General features: G+C 50.0%; 1 protein-coding gene across 1 annotated transcript; it reads right to left on the bottom strand.

Moving 5' to 3' along the window:
* Positions 1 to 8,440: 8,440 nt before the first annotated feature.
* On the bottom strand, positions 8,441 to 10,951 carry CHST1 (carbohydrate sulfotransferase 1). Its single transcript, XM_003412265.4, has one exon. The coding sequence runs from the start codon at positions 10,336 to 10,338 to the stop codon at positions 9,103 to 9,105; it is 1,236 nt and encodes a 411-aa protein (XP_003412313.1). The 5' UTR covers positions 10,339 to 10,951; the 3' UTR covers positions 8,441 to 9,102.
* Between the last annotated feature and the right edge of the window lie 4,286 nt (positions 10,952 to 15,237).

Here is a 15,237-nt window from a genome sequence, read left to right as displayed (position 1 = left end):
TCATAGTGTAAAATCTTTGGTACAACTTTCTCAGTAAGCACTAGATTGAAGAGATTTTTTTAAAACCAATAGAAATAGTTGATGAATACCTTTAACTTGCCTTGATAGACATATGTAAACCACTGCTGAGTTGAATTGCGTTCCCCCCCAAAAAAACATATGTTGAAGTCCTAATTCCCAAAACCTCAGACTGTGACCTTACTTGGAAATAAGGTCATCATGAGGTCATACTGGGGTAGGGTGGGCCCTAATCTCTTTTTGACTAGAAAACAAATCCATTGCTATCTAGTCGATTCCAACTCAGCGACCCCATTGGACAGAGTAGAACTGTCCCATAGGGTTTCCAAAGAGCACCTGGTGGATTTGAGCTGCCAAAATTTTGGTTAGCAGCTGTATGTAGCTCTTAACAGCTATGCCACCAGTGTTTCCTCTTTATGACAAGTGCCCTTATAAGAGACACAGGGAGAGACACACAGATGCAGAGGGAGGATGGCCATGTGAAGAAGGAGGCAGAGATTGGAGTTACACTGCCAGGGAATACCTGGGACCTCCAGAAGCTAGAAGAGGCAAAGAAGGCTTCCTCCCCTAAGCCTTCAGAGAGAGCATGGCAACATGCTTAATTTCAGACTTCTAGCCTCCAGAATCGTGAGAATAGCTTTCTGTTGTTTTAAGCCTCTCAGTTTGCCATGCTTTGTCACAGCACCCCTAGGAAACTAATACAGCCACTATACCCAATTACCGCAGAAGACACTTTCTTCTCACTCATTGTCCCCAGACTATAGACGGGACACTGAGGCTTAAGGAAGATGACTGATTTTCCCAGCAAAATGCAATGGAACAAGGTCTCAATCTGAGTCTCCTGTTATGTAAATCACTAATTTTCCCCTCTTCCTGGATGGTTCTAAAGACCCCCTGCTCCCCTTGGTGTAAAGACCTCTGTTCTGAAGTTAAATCCAACTTCCCAAAGCCAACAGAAGGTCAGGGCGACATTGCTAAAGGCTGAGGTGTTGCTCAGAAAGGAAGAAAGCAGGAAGCAATGCAGGAGTAAAGCATTGTTGTTTACAGCCGAGACTGCTTGAGTTTACAAGAGGAGGAAGCCCCCAACAGTTGGGTGTGGTTGGCTGGCTCACAGACCCAGCTCAGGAAGCTGGGGAATCCAGGCTACAGAAAACTCTATATCCTTCATCTCTGGACACATTAAATTGTGGACTTTCCTGAGCCATAGAAGGGAGGAAGGTGTTCTGGGCGTCCACACTATAATGGTTCATTTGAATGGAAAAAGAACATGGATGCAGGTGCCTTACAGAGGTCCAAAAACCAAAACCAAACTCATTGCTGTCATGTTGGTTCAGATTCACAGCCACCCTATAGGACAGAGTAGAACTCCCCCATAGGGTTTCCAAGGAGCAGCTGGTGGATTTGAACTGCCAACCTTTTGGTTAGCAGCCAAGCTCTTAACCTTTGTGCCACCAGGGCTCCATTAAAGGGGGCAGAGAGGGCTAAGTCCATCTGACCTAGAGGTGGTGGCTGAGCTGCTGGCTTGGGGCCACGCCAGGGAGCTATTTCTCCAGAAAGTTAAATGGTGTTGGGATGTGGCCAGAGGATGGCACAATAACTCAGCCAACTTCTACTCCTGAGCATTACTCCTCCAAAGGTGCCCAGGGCCTACAGGTATTGTCCTGTGAGTGAGCCAACTTGTTCCTTTGGTCGGTAGCCATTCTGTGAGCAACTTTAGCTGTCCTTCTACTTCTCTCTCCCTAGCTAGCCATTGGCTCTTGACCTTGGCTGATAAGGGGACAACATTGGCTGCTATGCCACTTCATTTAGATTGTAGCTTTGTGCACTGGTAGCAGTTCAAATCACTAGGAAAGGGCATCATGTGCGGTAAAGTAGAGGGCCAACAAAACAAGAGAAACCCTCAGTGAGATGGGTTGACGCAACAGCCACAACAATGGACTCAAACATATCAACGATCATGAGGATGGCGCAGGACCAGGTAGCATTTTGTTCTGCTGTACATAAGGTCTCTGAGTCAGAACCAACTCAGTGGCAACTAGCAACAACAAGGCAGTTCAAATTAGAAAAGCTCACCAAAAAATGTACTCATTCAACAATTGTTTATTGAGCAGCTGTCTTATTCCAGGCACCTTGCAAGGCGCTGAGGTAAAATAATAATAATAATGGCTAACATTTATTGAACGCTCACTCTGCTTCAAGTACCATACTATGCCCTTAAATGCATTACTTTATGCAGTCTTCACAGTAGCCCTCTGAGCCTGGTGTTATAATTCCCTCTGTACAGACGATGACATGGAGGCTCAGAAAGGTTAAGTGACTTGTCCAAGATCACACAGCAAGTAAGTGGCAGAGATGGAACTGGAACCTAGAGCCATGCTTTTTATCACAGTGTTTCCCAAGATGAAGAAGACCCACTTGCAATCAAAAGTCAACAGTGGGTGGCCACTCCCATAAGGAAAAAGTACAACTAGAGGCAAGTGGGATAGGCAGATCTAATGTATGATGGAGCCTTAGGAACTCTGTGAACCTTTGGTAATTGTCTCATATGTGCCTGGGCAGGCAGGTTGCAGTCTTGGGAACTGGTCTCCAACCTGCCCTTAACCATACACGAAGCCCACTCCAGTTCCCCTCAGCTGGTGACTGGAGCTAGACTCCCTGGTGGGATCAAACCTTGGCGACTTTCCTGTGAGGGTCTGGTCCCAACCTGTTTTCCAGGCCTCAGGAAACAGAAGCTTGTGTTTTCTCACTGGGTCTGTGAAGGTGCTTGCTTCCCTCACATCATTTTTCTTTCCTCAAAGAAAAGGCATTCCAACAGGGAGAAGTCCTTCCACAGCAAGTGGTTTCCCCAGGATGCAGTGAGCCAGGAAGGGCAGATTGTTCACAGACAATACCCTCTGGGATGGTAGGAAGTGGGGCCCAGCTACCTCCCCAGTGTCCCGGGAAAGTAGGGCTGGAAGGCCAGAATGTTTGTTGTTGGCAAGGAGAGAAACCAGGGTGAGCAGGTGGGAACACACAAATAGAGGAAGTCTGTGATGAAAAGTGATGACAGAACATGGTCCCAGACCCATGGACCAGGAGGGGCCCTGAGTCTGGGGACAAGACCAGGAAGTTACTCCTTAGAACCTCCACACATGGATGAACTACACGTAGAAGCGGTGGGGGTGGGGCCAGTCCTGCCTATGTGGGGATGTGACCACCATTTCCTGACTAGCAAAAGGTGCCTCTGTGTCAGCAGGAAACAGCTGCTGTACAGGTGTGACTAATAGGAGGGGAAGCGTGGTTTGTAAACTGTAAAATTCTGTACACGTGTTTGTTCGTTGTTATTCTCCTTTGGAGGGCTAACCTTGGAAATCATAAGAAGTGACAAGGCAGGTGACAGCACAGTGACAAATAAACAGGAGATGTTGGTATGTAGAGCTAGAAAGAATCGTTGGCCACAGAAGGAGGACGCAGAGTCTTAGAGCAAAACTCAGCTCAATCTCACTTCACTTGTCAGAAACAGCACCGGAGGCCATCTTGCTGCCTCAATTCTCATTCTGATCCCTTAGAGGCCTTGCCCACCCCCAGATAAAGGCCCTGGATGAACAATTCTTTTAACAGAAGGAAGCACCTGCTTTATTCATTCTTTCACACATTCAACCAGTATTTATTGGACATCTGCTGTGTGCCAGGTCGTGTATCAAAAGATTACAACTGTGGTGAATGCTGTAAAAAAAAATATGCATGGTGCTATGTTGTTAGTTGCTGTCAAATTGGCTCTGGCTCATGGTGACCGCATGTATAAAAGAATTAAATGTTTTTTTGCCTGGTCCTGTGCCACCTTCATGATCGTTGGTATGGTTGAGTCCATTGTTGCAGCCACTGTATATTTTGAGTGCTTCCCAACTTAGAGGGCTCATCTTCCAGCACTATATCAAACAATATTATGTTGTGACCCATAGGATTTTCATTGGCTAATTTTCAGAAGTAGATCACCAGTTTTTTCTTCCAAGTCTGTCTTAGTCTTAAAGCTCTACTGAAACCTGTCCACCATTGGTGACCCTGACGGCACTTGAAATATCAGTGGCATAGCTTCCATCATCATAGCAACATGCAAGCCACCACAGTACAACAAACGACAGGTGGTGGATATGGTACTATACCCCAGAGCCAGTGCCGTCGAGACTATAAGGGCCTATAAATTCAGGATAACTGAACTAACCTGGTAGGGCCAAGGAAGTATTGATAATTAGCTGAGATCCAAAGGATGAGTGGACATTAACTAGACAAAGAGAGGAATGAGAGCAACCAAGGTATAAGGAATCATCTATGCAAACACTGCAATGGGACAGAGTATGGCATGTGTATCAGTTAGCATTTGCTGCATAACAAGCCACTCCAAAACTTAGTGGCTTAAAACAACCACCATTTTGGGGGACCATGGTCTCATGGGACATCTAGTTCAATTGGCATAACATAGCTCATAAAATATCCTACATCCTATTTTGGTGAGTAGCGTCTGAAGCCTTAAAAGTTTGTTAGCAGCCATCTGAAATACGTCTATTGGTCCCATCACATTCGGAGCAAAGGAGAATGAAGAAAACAAAAAAATGCGAGAAAAAATTCAGTCCAAAGGACCAATGGACCACATGAACTACAGCCTCTACCAGCCTGAGACCAGAAGAACTAGATGGCACCCAGCTACTACCACCTACCACCCTGACAGGGATCACAATAGAGGGTTCCAGGCACAGCAGGAGGAAAACACAGAACAATATACAAATTCACAAAAAAAGACCAGACTTACTGGTCTGACAGAGACTGGAGGGACTTCTGAGACTATGGTACCCAGACACCCTGCTAACTCAGAACTGAAGCCACTTCTGAAGTCCACCTTTCGGCCAAAGATTAGACAGGTCTATAAAACAAACAATAACACAGGTGAGGAATGTGCTTTTTGCTTAATCAAGTGTGGGAGACCTAATGGGCAACACCTGCCTAAAAGCAAAGATAAGAAGGCAGGAAGGGACAGGAAACCTGGAAGAATGGCAAGGGGAACCCAGGATGTAAAGGGAAAGGGAGAGAGTGCTGACACATTGCAAGAATTGCAACCAATGTCACAGAAAACAATCTGTGTATAAATTTTTTAATAAAAAACTAATATGCACTGTAAACTTTCACCTAAAACACAATTAAAAAAAAAAAACTTTTTAACTCACAATTTTGTGGGTCAGAAATTTGGCTGGGCTCAGCCAGGCAATTCTGACAATCTGGGCCAGGGGTCACTCATGCATCTGTATCACTTGCCAAAGCAGTGAGGGACTGGCTGGCTATTGGCTGGGGCTCCTTGGTTCTCCTTCTTGTGGTCTCTCATCCTCCAGCAGGCTAGCCAGGGCTTCCTTCACAACACAGTGGGAGGGTTCCAAAAGGTAGCAAGAAAGGACAAGCTCCAAAGTTCAAGCACTTTTCAAGTCTCTGCACCCGTCATACTTGCTATTGTCCACTTAACTAAAGCAAATCACTATGGCTAAGCCCAGAGTCAACATGAGAGAGCAATACCCAAGGTAGCAGCTACAGGGAGGCAGGAACAAATAGGGGATTGTAACGGCAACAATCAAACCTCAGCGTGTTCAAGGAGTTGAAAGAAAGTAGGGAGACAAGGGAGAGGAACATGAAGGGGAGTATGGCCCTGGTGAAGCTAAAGGTGGGTAGGAGCCAGAACACGCAAGACCTTGAGGAGCACTTAACAGTTCGGTCGTTATCGCAAAAGCACGCAGACCTTCTGGTTCGTGATTCTCCGTCCTATGAATTTGGTCACCATAAATAAATCTTCTGAAGACTGAAATGTCCTAGGTGAACTGATAAAATGGATTTTCCAAGCTTGAGAAGCCGAGAGAAGACTCTGGGGTCTGATCTACCCCATACGTCCCTGCCCACCACCTACCTATACTGCTATAAATGCCCCATGCTTTCCCGCCTCTGTGGTTTTGCACCTGCTTCTCCCTCAGCTGGGAAGGATCTTCTCATCCCTCTCTATAGGGCCAACTCTTACTCCAGGATTCAGTTAGGTACTGCCTTCTCAAGGAAGACCTCCCTGACTTCTCCAAGCCCCAAGACCAGGGACACATAGAATGGGAATATGAAGCTTAAGGAGCAAGCCTATGACTCACTGTAGTGACTTTGGGTTTCCCAATTTGGTGCAGGGTCCAGCCCTGCCTGTGTGGCACACAACCTGTGGACATAGCACCTCCCCCATGTTGTAACCACCTTCTTACCTGTTTGCCTCCCAGTAGACCATGTATCTTGAGGGACTGCTTATATAGGAGTCAGAAATGAAGGAATGATTCCATCACTACACAGTGGCTCTCTCAGAACCTTTCTTGAAGCCACAGCCAGCCTTATGCAAGTCCTCTTTCATTGCAGTTGAGGGGGTTGGGGAAGGGTTCTTTCCAACTAGTCCACGAGCTCCAGTGTCTCCCACCTCCAACATGAAGCCCCCTCCCAGAGAAGAGACGTTCCCTGGTTCAGGGACAACTCAAAGCGCGGTGGTCCAAAAGTAAAGAGAAGTGCAGCAAAGTCATTTAATAGAAACAGGATCAGCCAGCTGTGGCCCCCACTGGCACAGACCTTCTCCTGGGTGCCAGAACAGCTGACCAGGGTCAGTGAGTAAGGCCCACTCTGGGCTTGACTTGCTTTGGTCAAATGGACAATAGCAAGTGTGATGGGTGCAGAGACATGGAAAGCACTTGAACTTTGGAGCTGTCCTATCTTGCTGCCTTTTGGAACTGTTCAACTGCCTTATGAAGCAAGCTGGAGGATGAAAGACCATGAGGAGGCCCAACTTATAGGATGGCACCCTCATCACAGGTTAAAGATGGCTCCCTCATCACAGGCTAAAAAAGCAGCTCTGTGAACCAGGGGCTGAGAAGAGGGCACCAAAACCCCAGCCCGTTGGTCCTGACAGACTTTTCCGAACTACCATGAGGGTCTAAAACGTATTATTTCCCTTTTGCAGAAGAGAATCCTGAAGCCCAGGGAGATAAGTGGCTGATTCATCAGTCACTCTGTCATGGCCACCCACATAAAAGACTGTATTTCCCAGCCTCCCTTGCAGCTAAATGTGGTCATGTGACTATGTTTTTGCAAATAAGACATGAGTAGAAGTAAAGACTATATCTTCCAGTATCTCCCCACAGATAGCAGAGGTGTCTCCTCACAGCCTGGTGAGCCATCTTGGACCATATAGCCAGATAACAACATGGAAAAAGCCAGGACCCCTGATATGGGAGATTCACCATGCCAGCTTTGAATAGCTTATGCCTGTATTTAAGCGAGAACAAAATAAATTTCCATCTTAATTAACCCTGCTGGCATAGTGGTTAAGTGCTACAGCTGCTAACCAAGAGGTCGGCAGTTCAAATCCACCAGGTGCTTCTTGGAAACTCTATGGGGCAGTTCTACTCTGTCCTATAGGGTCTCTATGAGTCGGAATTGAATCGACTGCAGTGGGTTGGTTTTAATTAAGTTACCATTATTTAGGGTGCATGCTATAGCAGTTGAACCTATATCCTCCTAACTTATGTAAAACAGCCCAGGATCAATTGACCTTCCAACTGAAGATGAGTTGAAGCCCATCCAATTGACCAGGGCTACTAGAGCTGCCCAATCATCAGGGAACTCCACTGTCCCAGGGCAACAGAGCTGTGGCCTCCAGTCACCCCAGGACCAGCTGTCTTCTTGGACTAAGATCTAAGGAAGCTTGGAGGAACCTACTAGATTGCCACGGATGAGAAGGAAAGTAAATGTGGCTGATATTCCACCGGCGTACACACTAGTAGACCTGTACCAGTTGTTAAAATACTGAAATATTTCCAAGCCAGTTGATAAGCATCCACTGCCCTGAGACACCTCACCCTTTGGGTGTTCCCCCTCCCCAAACCCAGCAAGTAATGGAGTAGGAAGGGGTCAACAAGACCCTCATCTTCAGCTCCAGCCATTCTGATCTGACAAGCCTTATCACTTATTGAACATCACCCCTGACCATAAGGTGCCTGGTCTCAACTGACTGAAGGGAAACAAAACCCTGAATTCAGACAGAGTCGAGGGTGACAAGAAGTCTGAAAGTCAGAGATTTAGAATTGAAATTCCACCTCCACCTGCTTCTCCTTCTCTTCCCCAAAGCCAGAAATATCCACTCATAAGTTCCACAATCACACCCAGATATTATTGCACTCTTTTATTTACAGAAAACACAGATAAAGCATTTCAATGCTCGTTTAGCAAACTGAACCACTCTTTTTTTTTTTTTTTTTTTTTTTGGCACAAAGAAATATCACAGATGTACCCCAAGATCAATCAGAAACCCATAAGATTCATCAGCCATCACGGGTCCGGGGCAGCCACAAGACTCAGACAGACAGACAGCATCGCCACAGACTGGAAAAAATAAACAAGGTCCACTTTCACCTCACAGTAAAAACCTGCTCACCGACAGGCAAGGGCGGGCAGGAGGGGGCAGTTTCTCTGCTCCAAGGGGGGGAGTGGGCACTGGGGGGAGGAAGCAGGGATGGGAAGGGGTGGACACTATTCATAAATTAGAGAGAGGTGGTCTTTTTGTTTTTAACCTCTTACCTTATAGAAGTAAGACTGAAAAACTACAATACCCTGACCACTCTTCCATTCAAAAAGTTTGAAAAGTTGTGTGGTATTGAGTGTCTCTCCCCTGTGCGTGGGTGCCTGTGTGTGTGCACTTATGTGTGCCTGTGCGCGTATGTGTGTGTGCACGCACATGTGTGTGTGAACGTGGTGCTTGTAAACATTGTCACCATCCATGTAGGGACCCAAAATCCGTGTGTCTGAATTGGGGTGGGGTGGGGGCCATACCCCACCTCACGCCCCCCTCTGCCCCAGTGATTCCCATCGGAGACATAGTGCAAATTTCAGAGACAAAAAGAGGCAGAAGGGAGTGGGGGGTGGGCAGGGGGCAGGAAGGACACAAAGACAGGGTGTGAGAGGGAGGGGGAAATAAGGCAACAGTTAAAAATGGTCCATTTTATCAAATCCAAGACACCAGGTGCCCCCACCCACGCACCCACGACACCCGCATCACGAGAAAGGGCGGAAGTCTCGCTCTTCCACCAGGCTAATGGCAGGGTTCTTCAGCTCCTCCTCTGAGGCGGCCATCTTATAGCCCAGCTGTGCCAACACCTGCTGGCAGGCGTTCTGGGCAAAGGCCACGATGTCGTAAGAGAGGCGGAAGCGCCACTTCTCCGCGGTGGCGGCAGAGTTGCGCACGGTGCCGTATTTGTGCTTGCCCAGGGCAGGGTCGCCCCGTGTGTTGTTCTGGATCCATCGTGCCACGTGGCTGTCCAAGGGGATGCCCAGGAACCCGTAGATCTCCTCGGTCTTCTTCATGGGGTTCCTGGCCAGGTCCTCATAGCGCACCAGCATGTACTTGCCCTTGAGCCACGGTGGCCGCATGAGGCCGGTGGACACGGAGTTGGAGAAGTCCTCACACACCGTGGTCAGCTGTGTGACGTCCAGATTGTAGGGCTTCCTCCCCGTGCCATACCAGAGCCGCCAGAGCCGGTACGTGTCCCGGAAGGTTTCGCTCCGTGAGGCCAGAATGCCCCGCGGGTCTCGAACAAGCTGGATGACCTTCAGGTTTAAGCGGGGGTCTTCGACCAAAGCCCGCAAGTCATTGACCTCCGGGACCCGCACCGTCTTGATGGCCACGTGGCTACGCTCTCGACAGGCCTCGGCCGCCACCGTCAAGTTCAGCAGGCCGCACTTGCGCACACAGTCCCCCTCTTCCAGGACCAGGTCGGGGGAGCCTGGAGGGTCACACACGGGGCGGGAGCAGAGGACCCTGCTAGCCCCTCGGCGGAAGATCCTGTCGGTGGTGTGGTTGACAGGCGGCGGCTTAATGTAGTTCTCCAAGAAGTAGAGGTCACAGTCGTAGAGGCTCCGCAGGAGGTCGCGGCTGGCGCCCAGCATGACGCGCCGGTCGGCGGGGCTCTTGCCCTGGGTGAAGCGGGGTATGAGCGTGTTCTGCACGTGGTAGAGGGGCTCAAACAGATAGAAGACGTCCAGGTGCTGGTTGAAGAGCTGGCCCACGAAGGAGGAGCCGCTGCGTGTCGTAGCCAGGATGAGGATGTGGGTCTTGCGAGAGAGGTTATAGGCGAAGGTGGGGCCCTCCTCGCACAGCCGCTCAGCCAGCCCGGACTCCGCCAGCCCGGGGCAGGTGTGGAAGGACTTGGCGGTGAAGGTGCGGATGGCCGTGTACTGGATGGCGATGGAGGCCAGGGCAAGGAGGAGGACGGCCTTCCAGGAACATTGCATGGCTGGGCACCTTCATGGGGCTGCTTCTCCACCATGCGAGGTCTGCGGACAAAGGCAGGCAGCCGTCAGGGAACAGCCAGGTGTGGGTGGGGGTCTCCCGCAGCCAGGGGCCACTGCTAGCTCCCTTAGAAGAGCTGGTCTCCGGCAGTCCCAGGGAAACACCCCATCTCCCTGCCCAGTGCTCAGCCACACACACATTTCCCAAGGCCTAAGCGGCTTCTGGAATCCCTGGTTAGTGCACATGGTTAAGCCCTTGGCTGCTAACCAAAAAGGAGGAAGCTGGAGTCCACCCAGATGCACCTTGCAGAAAAGCCTGGTGGTCTACTTCCAAAAAATCAGCTATTGAAAACCCTGTGGAGCACAGGTCTACTCTGACACACACGGGATCCAAACTGACTTAAAGGCAACTGATGAGCAGCTTCTACACTCGACCTTACTCTCTGTGGAACTGCTTAGAATGTCTGGGAACTGGAACAACTGATGTCAAGGGCCCTGGGCCCCGAGGATTTACCCTCCAGAATGCTGCTCTGAGTTTCTTATTGTTCTCCACTGTGTAAGAACCTAACTCCCCAAGCCCCCAGTCTTAGCAATGATGAGGTCCTGCCTCAAGATATCCCCCTGCCACTGCCCACCACCCCTGCCAGCGCCCCCTGGGCCCACCAGCATCTTACTCCACGCCTAAGGAGCTGGCACCCATGTGGTTATCTTTCTTCTGCCCTCTGCCACCCCAGAAGGAAGAATAATCCATGTCAAATGCCTCCTGCCAGCCCCACCCCTGTGCAGAAAGGGCCCTGACATTGTGGGTCAGTGAGCTGCCAGCATCAGCTGGGCCAGGAAAGATGGACAACTGCATCAAGGCCCTCCTAGATGACCAGCTTCCTCCAGATGTGGACTGCTGGGGCTCCTCAAGTCCCTAAGAGTTAATTGTTACAAAGCAGAGAGTGGGTCCAGGGGCTGCCGAGAAGCATCCCACCCCCAAGACCCTTCGCCCTCCACGGTTTGCTCCTGGCCTCGGAGAGAGGGATCCAGGCCACAGGGCCAGAGAATTCCCACTGACACGCAAGGCAGACTGGCCTGCAAAGATCTTAGCCCAGGGGGATGGGGACCTCAATCCTCCAGGCACCCCAGCCAGCCAGCCCTTGACGGCCTCCATCCTTAGCCTCTCAAACCCTTCTGTACATAGGTGATCTCAGGGCCCCACTGTGCCCCAGCAGAACCTGGGTAAGACAGAGGAGGAAGCAGCAGAACAGAAAGGGGCAGGAAGCTCCTCAAGGAACAGAGGCAGAGAAGGAGATGAGAGGGAGGGCCACAGGAAAGCAGGGGAAGCAAAGGGTGTGCCAGGAATCCAGGCAAGGAGCCAACCTGAGCGTCTTGAAGATGCCCCAAGGGAGTGTCCCAGGCCAGCTCAGTAACTGTTCCTGAGGGTGCGGGGGAGGGGGTTGCTCCAGAAGAGAAAGCAGCCAACACTCAGCCACTTACCAAAGAAGGGCTGCTCCAAGCTGGGGAGTCCGTAGCCGCCAATGTCTCCTGGCCCAGTTGGCAGTCCCAGTCTGTGTGGCTGCCCTGTGGCCGGCAGACTGCAGGGGGACAGGGAGGGGAGGATTTCCAGGATGGGAGTAGGCTCCCAGCGCCCCCTTCCCCACCCCTTCTCTCCTGTGTCCTGTGCCCCACAGACAGCCCCTGACCTTCCACTTCAGGCCAACTGGTCCCCAGTGTTTGCTCCCCTTCTATCCCAGGGCCAGGCTGGTGGGGAACCTGCCTGCCCTCTCAGATCTACTACTGACTCACGGCCCCAACCAACCCAGGGTCACCTCTGGTTCCCTGGGTCTGGCCCTCTGTCCAAGTCTGGGGCAGCATTCCATCCCCTTTACTCACTCCCTCACCTCCACCCTCCAAGCTGATCAAGGACCCTTTGCTCATACCAGGACCCAGTGCAGTGAGAGGCTGGCAAGCCTGCACACCCAGCAGACCAAGAGCTGGTGCCCAGGGAGGCAGCCTCCCCACACACCACCCAGGAAACCATGGAAGCTGCAGAACAACCTATGTGTGCAAACACCTCCAGGCCTGTCTAGCTCTGTTCCCAGCTTTGGGGGCCATACTGACCAGACCAGACCCAGCAGCCCAGCAGCCAGCGATGGAACTAACTGTTGGAGTTGAAGTTACCCCAGCAGACCTGGCCTGCAGCACAGCCCCAATTGGCTCTGCGTTTAAGTAAAGCAGGTCTGATCCTCTAAAATTTGACTTGTCCAGTGATTCCCCAGGAAGGCGGTTAGCGGAACTCAGCAAGGGCCAGGGGCTCACCCCAAACCTCCAGCCTGAAACAGCAGCTCCGTCGAGACCAGCCCAGACGCTGAGGGCCGCTCCAAAGGGACAGCCAGGGAAGGGGTTCTTCTCCCAACCACTCCAGAAAAAGAGGGTAACGGCTACCTGAAATCCAAAGCAAAAGTTGACCAGGAAGCATTCCTGAGCTTGGTGCTCTTCGCAGATTCTAAGTTAAAACACCAAGATCATAGCATTACTGTGTTAACATTTACTGAGCATGCCCTAAGTACCCCTTACCTGCGTTCGCTCATTTATTCCTCAGCATACGTGGAAGCCAGTAGTCTCTCCATTTCACAGGTGAGAAAACTGAGGCACAGAGAGGGCATCACCTGCCTGAGCTACATACCTGCTTTAACCCTTGTCTGACAGCCTCCCCAGAGTCCACACTCTCTCCCTCTGTGGAGATTTCACTTTCAGGCCCTCAGGCTTGCATGCACTTGGCCTTTGAACATGTATTCGATTAATTTGTGAGTAGGTCAGAGAGGGACCAGGCATTAGAAGGGGAAGGCAGACGATTCCCAAGACTTAGATCTGTTCTTTCCCTTTGCCGTCTGGTCTTGTTGATCTGTTTGTTCACAGCTGATGGAGTGTGCTCGTGTGCTTTGTGAATATTCTTCTCACATCCAGCCTGACTCCTCTGGGGCGGGGGAGCCAGTGGGTCTCTATTTCCCAAGCCTGCTGTACTGCCTGGCTTGGCTCACATACAACTCCCTCTCTGTAAGTGTCCTCACCCTCATTGTTCTGAGAGTGAACTGGGGCACAAGGACAAAGGAAATTTGTGTAAGCTGACAAGAAGTAATGAGCCCCAGTGGCACAGTGGTCAAGCACTCCGCCGCTAACTGAAAGGTCGGCAGTTTGAACCCACCAGCCACCCCACTGGAGAAAAATGTGGCAGTCTGCTTCTGTAAAGATTTAGTCTTGGAAACCCCGTGGGGCAGTTCTTCCCTGTCCCATAGGGTCACTAGGAGTCAGAATTGACTTAATGGCAACAGGTTTGGGTTTTTTGGTTTTAATAAGAAGTAGCAAATACACTAGTGTTCACTGCAGCTGTATTCACAATAGCCAAAAGGCGGAAACAACCTAAATGCCCAACAGCAGATGAATGGATAAACAAACTGTGGTACCTACATACAATGGAATATCACACAGTCATAAGAAGAAAAGAAGTCCTGATACATGCCACAACATGGATGGAGCTTGAAAACATGATGCTGATAGAAATAAGTCCGTCACAAAAGGACAAATACTGTATGATCCCACTTATAGGAAAGAGTCAAATGTATAGAGACCAAAGCTTATCAGTAGTTGCAAGGCGTGGGAGGTTGCGGAAGGGGGACTCATTACTTAGGAGGCACTGAGTTTCTGTTAATGGTGGTGGAATCATTTGGAAAAGGAGAGTGATAATGGTTGCACGATATGATTTATGTAATCAATGTCACTGAATTACACATGTAAATATTGTTGAATTGGCAAATGTTTTGTCTTATATATTTTTATTACAATTAAAAAAAAAAAGTAGCAGAGATTCAAACCCCTCTGGGTCAGACTCCCAGGCCAGGGCTCTGGCCCCTCCCCAACAGGCTAAGCCCAACCAAAACCAAACCCTTTGCCGTAGAGTTGATTCTGACTCATGGTGACTTGGGGGGCTTCAGAGTAGAACTGTGCTCCACAGGGTTTTCTTGGCTGTAATCTTATGGAAGCAGACTGCCAGGCCTTTCTTCCACAGCACTGCTGGATGGATTCAAACTGCCAACCTTTCTGTTAGGAGTCGAGAGCAAACTCTTTGCACCACTCAGGGACCCCAGGCTAGGGTGGAGGAAACAGAGTGCAAGCAGTCCACTTGCCTTGATGAAGGGCGTGGAGGTTTGGCTGAGATGGCAACGAGCCACTGAGGCTTCGGGGCTGGGGTTCTAAGTATGAAACTCCACTTGTTACCTACAGGAAGCAGTGCTGGGTCACCAAGTAGCAGTAACTAGCCTAGAGTTTTGGGAACCTCTCAATGTGATCAGAGTAAAACCACAACCCCATGGCAGCAGGGAATGCTGTCTCTATCAGTTGGACTGGGTGAAACACCCAGAGAGAAAAGACCTCTCTACACTAAGACACTGGTGAGCACCCTTAAAGAAACAAATAGGTAGGGAAGGCCACCAATAATAGCCTCGGGTAAAACAGTTATCTCGGGATCCATCCTGTAGCTGCAATGTCATTTCATTTGGCTGTACTTCTTTTGTACTTATTCACAAACAATTATCAGGTATCCAGCATGTGCCAGGCACTGTTCTAGGCACTATGGGTGAACTAATACAAAGAAGGCGAGTGCTCCCTGGGCATTCATGATGTTTCTCCCTGGCATATGATCCCTGCACAGGCAGTAGGTCACCTCACCCTCACACCAACTGGTTGACACTGTCATATTCCCATTTTACAGATAAGGAAGCTAAGACTCTGCAAGCTCATACAACTATTAAGGGGCAGACCCAGGATTCCAGCCCAGGTAGAGTTCTCCAAATTGTCCTTCCTGGTCCACTTACTCCATTCGCATTCCACCCCTCTGGTCCCCACCAAGACGGGAAACAG

The sequence above is a fragment of the Loxodonta africana genome, chromosome 7 (genome assembly GCF_030014295.1).
Source record: "Loxodonta africana isolate mLoxAfr1 chromosome 7, mLoxAfr1.hap2, whole genome shotgun sequence".
Lineage (NCBI taxonomy): Eukaryota > Metazoa > Chordata > Mammalia > Proboscidea > Elephantidae > Loxodonta > Loxodonta africana.
This window is presented reverse-complemented; position numbering and strand designations above follow the sequence as displayed.

Excerpts from the sequence above, each read along its gene's own strand:
- CHST1 (XM_003412265.4), bottom strand. The coding sequence starts at position 10,338 with ATGCAATGTTCCTGGAAGGCCGTCCTCCTCCTTGCCCTGGCCTCCATC.